The 6,011-nt window shown below is 42.3% G+C and overlaps 1 protein-coding gene across 1 annotated transcript; it reads right to left on the reverse strand.

The window, feature by feature from the left end:
• Window positions 1–1,099: 1,099 nt before the first annotated feature.
• Window positions 1,100–4,717, reverse strand: LOC136884395 (alpha-mannosidase 2-like). Its single transcript, XM_067156533.2, has one exon. It carries the CDS (start codon window positions 4,715–4,717, stop codon window positions 1,100–1,102), a length of 3,618 nt encoding a protein of 1,205 aa, XP_067012634.2.
• Between the last annotated feature and the right edge of the window lie 1,294 nt (window positions 4,718–6,011).

Raw genomic sequence — 6,011 nt, forward strand, 5'->3', positions numbered from 1 at the left:
CCATCAAACATTTGAAAAACAACAAAGCCCCAGGCATAGACGGTATTACTGCCGAAATCCTGAAAGTAATGGGAGAAGAAAGACTCCATGCTTTATATTCAATATGTAATAAAGTGTGGAAAACTAGGGAATGGCCTAAAGACTGGACTACATCTGTTCTCATCCCCCTTCACAAAAAAGGGTCAGTTAGGGACTGCACCATAGCATTAATAGGATTAATATCACATGCTAGCAAAGTCCTGCTGTACATAATGAATCAACGACTAAAAAATTTCTTGCAATCTCAGATTTCTGCTGAACAAGCAGGTTTTGTGGCAGGTAAACGTACACGAGAGTCAATAACAAACATGAGGCAGATAATTGAGAAATGCCGCGAGTTCTGTGTCCCTGACTACATTTGTTTCCTCGATTATAAAAAGGCCTTCGACTGTGTCAAGTGGGACAAGTTGTGGGAAGTGCTCAATTAATGTGGAGTCCCAAAACACCTAACGTCATTATTGAAAGGTCTTTATAATAGTCATAACGGAACCATAAGGGTGGATGGTGAATGCTCAAAATTTTTCAATGTGACAATGTGACAAATGGAGTCAGACAAGGTTGCATACTGTCACCCCAACTCTACAATATCTATGCAGAGCATGTAATGAGAAGAGCACTGGATAGCTGGGATAGTGGAATTTCAATCGGTGGTAGGAAAATCAATAATTTACGCTTCGCTGATGATACTACACTCATTGCAGGAAGTGGACAAGAACTTGATGAATTGCTATCTAGAGTGACAGTCATTAGTTCGGATTTTGGTGTAGAAATTAACATGAAAAACTATAGACTATTTAAATACTGTTGTGATATTTTGAAAGTGTGATTCCTAAGAAAAGCTTCCATGGAAATCGCTTATAACTTGGTGTTTTTTTCAGTGTGTGAGTATCATGTGACATAAAGAGAAAATGGCAGAACTGATATAAGAACTGAAGTTTCACACTCTATAAAAATAAATTTTGTATAAAAATTAAAATTGTAAATATTTCTTATGTATTTGAAGGAATAAATGAGCGTAAATGGTATCTACAACAGTCTCATCATATCCTGGGGCACACAGTCACGGCACAAAGGTGATATTGAGAGTGAGGAGCTCCATGGGGTCCATTCGAACATCATCTAATGACACGTGTTCAGCTTTTTGATGAAGTCCTGTTAACGTTGTCTGAGATATTTTGTGCACTTTGAGATCACGAAAGAACGTCCCCTTATGGAGAGCTTCACTGCCAGGTTCGAGTCCACACTGGGGAATTACGATACCTGCGCCAACATTGCAAGCATATCCTTGCCTATGCAACACAAGAAGAGACGAAGATGAAGGGAACTGCATGTAGTTCTGATCGGAAGAAGTACGCATATTTAAAAGATGGACGTCACAAGGAAATGGCTTCGTTAATAACTGCACTTTCTTGTGTAGATTCAACTCTCTCTCCTGGTTACCATGCTGTTCTTTACCTGAATTCTCTTTCCCTTCAGAAACCTCATCCACCACGAAAATATTGGCGGGATAGAGTAGACTGTTCGACAAATGATGAGCGAATAAACTTGGATGAGAATAGAATTCCTTTCCTTTTCCTTCAGTAACATCCTCGAGAAGCAGCCAAAATTTAGTCAACACCCTCTTGTTGTCCATGATACCTTCTACCATCCCTCGATTATCACCGTAGAACATCCTCCTGTCCAGCATCACTTCGAGCCAACCGGTTTGCCATGACGCCGCTCCCTGAGCATGGTTTACCAGGAGGGTTAGTCTGCGGGATGTGTCCTGGATATAAGCCATCGTTGTGATGGGAAAGTAATTGCCTTCTATACCAATACGTTCAACTTTTACTCGCCTTTGCATCTGGAATCCATTCTGGTCGGAGTAAAACTCTGGGGGGTCACCATTCCTAATATCACTCACTAATCTCATAAACATCTCCGTGTCTTGATTTTTTAATGGTGCGCCGAAGTCTATAACATTCTCCATATAGATTCCTTCGCCAAGAGGACCATCTACGTGGTAGATTCTACAAGAATGCATCAGGATGGAATTGTATATGACGGTGAGTTCGGAAGCTATGGGACCAGATGTGATGAGAATGTGCAGGTTTTCTCGACTGTATGGTTCATCAAACAACATCCTTCGCCCTGATTCCCGTGAGTCAGGGTCCGGCTTGAACAAATATGCACCACTGTGGAAGTTGGCGGACGCATAAGAGGCGAACTGGAGAGCACACCCAGTTATACGCCCGGTAGATTTCCGGGTCACTGCCTTCAAGTAACCAGACCGTTCATCGAAGAGGAGCTTAACCCGGTGGTTCTCTAGGTGAATGTCCCCAGCCTGCATATTTTTCACTTCGAACGGTGGTACTAAACTTGTGTCCTCATTGTTCTCAACACAAGATTTACAATAAACAATGGAACGAAATTCCAAATTCTCCGCAGACACTTTTTCTACGACAAATGTCATAAGGGTTAGTGGTGGAAGATCTGCAACGAAAATGACTTCGAATAGATCTCTGGTCATCTGCAGCAAGCTGTCTCCTTGATTGGCGTCTTCATTTTCAGAGCTTTCACTCATTCCAGACTCCTTGTCACTGTTTACAATGTTCGTGAGGTTCCAAACGGGGTTTACTTGGAAGGGTATCGCATTACCGTCAGAGTCCAGTACCCTTACGTCTAGTGACGTTGTTCGTATCTTTACCACTTCCTGCATCTGTTGTGCTAACGAGTTAAACAGTACAATTCGTCGAGGTTGGTTCTTAGACAAAACGAGCGGCACTTTCTGAGCAGGTTTTTCGTACGACAGTCTCTCTGTATCTGGCAATAAAAAGTTAACAAATGGTTGAATGGTTTCCTTGCTAACGATCTTTCTGCTAACACTTTCCTTCAAATCTTTCACTAGTAGAGATTGTGCACAGCGACACTGGACATACATAGTGTCTTGTATGCCTTCAAAAAGTTTCACCGCGTAATCGTCCATTACGTAGGATGTTGATGTACCAGTAATTGCATCGTGATGCTGGAACAAAGCTAAACTTTTACGTGCCTTATTCAAACGCTCATAATCTCTTTCTAATAGCTGTATTGTCTTAACGAAGGAGTTCTGTCTCGCTCTGTTTAACGCTATAGTATACAGAATCTCCGCAGATCTCAGACTAGCCTCAAGCTCTCTGTCTAGAATCTTCCAATACGGCCTCGTAGTGAAGTAACCACTCCAATATGCAGGCCTTCCTTCCGTGAAAACGTCACTGTAAACGAAGAAATCCCCTCGAAGAGACTGGAATGTTTTCGATCTTTCCTTCACAGCCTCGAAGTAGTCGGATGGTGTACCAAACTGAACTTGGGCGTTGTATTTCCTTTTGTTGCTGTTGATGTAGTCGAATAGAAGTTTGTAGTTCATATACTGCTGATCCCACTCGAGGCCGTCAGCATAACGGAAGTCATCACCCAGAGGCACGAGCACTACGTTGTGAAGGAAGAGTGACCCAGTCCGTCCATATTGCTCTAGCAGCAGCTCTGCCTTCTCTTTGATATTGTGCTTTTCGATGTTTTCTACCGTAAGAGATGCACCGGGTAAGAATTCAGGGAACTTGTAAAAGTCAAAGCTCTGGCACACGTGTGGATGTGGGCCACACGAGTGTTGTATAGAGTAAATGCTGAAAGGATGATTGTGTACGAGTATGTCAAAATGGCCGTGCCAGTCCCAGTTCTGGCGCCAAATGAAGTCTCCCATCTGCTGCCCTGCTAGCCATTCTTTCCAAGCGTAGTGGATACGCTGAATGATAGTGCCGCCCGAGAAGCCAGACGCCTTCAACAGGTAGGGTACAGTAGCGCCGTGGCCAAAAGGGTCGATGGACCAACCAGTCTTCGGAGCTAGACCGAGAGTGTTCTTCAGCCACTGGTGACCTTCAATTAGTTGATCTACCATGGCGTATATGTGTGTATTAGCTTCATCCATCATGACCCATCCTCCAGTGGTGATTTCCAGACGACCTTCAGCCAGCAGCTTGCGGACCACTCCTTTCTTGTTCGGGTGGGTACTTTCCCACCAATGCGCAAGGAAGGCCACTTCTGTCCATATGAAGGTCATGTTGTTGAATTCCTGTAACTTCTCCACCATGTTGTTGAGGATTTTGCGTGTCTTATAGTGGTAGTAATTCTCGTAGGTCTGTAGCCATCCCGGGTCATTGTGGGAGTGCGGCACGAGGATCACCTTGAGAGGAAGTTCCGCCCACTTCTTCTTGCGAGTCATGTAACGTTCTTCAAAGTTTGTGTCCCAGTACTTGCCAGTATTCACCCAGTATGGTAGGAATTCGAGCTTTTGGAACTGCTCCACAGTGTCCACATGGGTTTCAGCATTCTTTAGCATAGGACACTTCGCTTCCGCTATTGCTGAATCAGGTTTAGCTCTTGCATATTTAATGACATTCGGTTTCTCCAAGGTCATATAATTTTTCACTTCACGTAGTGAATTCTCAGTACCTTCCTCCTTTACCAACTTTTCGGCTGCACCAACTAACAATTTAGCACCGCTTACATCACTATTGCTTTCAATTCTAGACGACGCAACAATTACCGTTGATGTGTCGGTCACTGCCGTATAATTCACGTTATACAACCCTGCTAATACAAACAGTAAAACAGCTCCTACTGCCAAATAACGGGAAGAACCCCGAGGCCGAATTTTCACCATTGCGATCATATGCACTGGAAATCAAGCAATCGACTACTAATTATCGAATCAAAAGATTATGTTTTTCCTCACAACTTCAAAAAACCTGTCCTTGAACCAGATCACATGTTCGCAGCACAATGTGCACGCGATTATTTAACCACGAACATCGAATAACTGCAACACTACCAGATACTACTGTGCAGTGAAACTTTTTAAAACTGCATAGTACCGGTACCTCTTCCTGTTGTACACAAAATACCCTTCATCTTTGGTTAGGCACAGCAAATATAAAATGTTCAAATACAATCTAGAAAACACTTACGGTTATAAATGTAGCTATTATGGTCCATGAATGTATTTCATATATGGCATGTATACATATTTAGTTTGCTAATGAACATCGGCTCACTAATACAATTCCGAATGTATTTCAGAACCAAAGGAAAGCATTATTATATCGATATATTGTCCGTCGACATCGTGGAGGAAAACAAAATTGTAGGTCGTTGTAACCACAGACATATAGTAAATAGACTGGCAGCGCCCTATCTCGTAGCATTGGTGCAGATGAATCTGGAGGGCCACCGCCATCGTACTTCACTAGAGATCCACTGTAAACATGTACCGGTATGTTACTGTGTTACGTACAGTTTTGGTTTATGTTGTTTTTGTGCACATTTCACCTTAATTTTTCGGCAGACATCTGTGTGGCAGAATGGTGAATATCTGCGTAGTGTCTGTGTGGCTTTTTCCTATTCACGACGAGAAAGAAGGATCAGGAGTTTCAATACACTGCTAAATGGCTTACATGTGCTCATGTACACTTGTTTTCTACTTATTTATGCAATTAAATTCAAGGATGACTAATTATGTAGGAGACAGAGTTCACTTCCTTTCGATATATATTTGTTGGCGTTAGCCACCTAGTGATGGAGTGTGACATAAGGATGATTAATAATAATAATAATAATAATAATAATAATAATAATAATAATAATAATAATAATAATAATAATAATAATAATAATAATAATAATAATAATAATAATAATAATAATAATGTCCGCCTGCATGGTGTAGTAATTGGTAAGTGTGATTAGATGCCACCCATAGAGGCCTGGGTTCGATTCCCGGCTCTGCCACAAATTTTGAAATGAGGTACGAGGGTTGGAATGGAGTCCGCTCAGCCTTGGGTGGTCAATTGAGTAGAGGGTATTCGATTCCCATCTCAGCCATCCTCGAAGTGGTTTCCCGTGGTTTCACTCTTCTACTCCAGGCAAATGCCGGGATGGTACCCAACCTAAGGCCACGG

The sequence above is a fragment of the Anabrus simplex genome, chromosome 12 (assembly GCF_040414725.1).
Source record: "Anabrus simplex isolate iqAnaSimp1 chromosome 12, ASM4041472v1, whole genome shotgun sequence".
Lineage (NCBI taxonomy): Eukaryota > Metazoa > Arthropoda > Insecta > Orthoptera > Tettigoniidae > Anabrus > Anabrus simplex.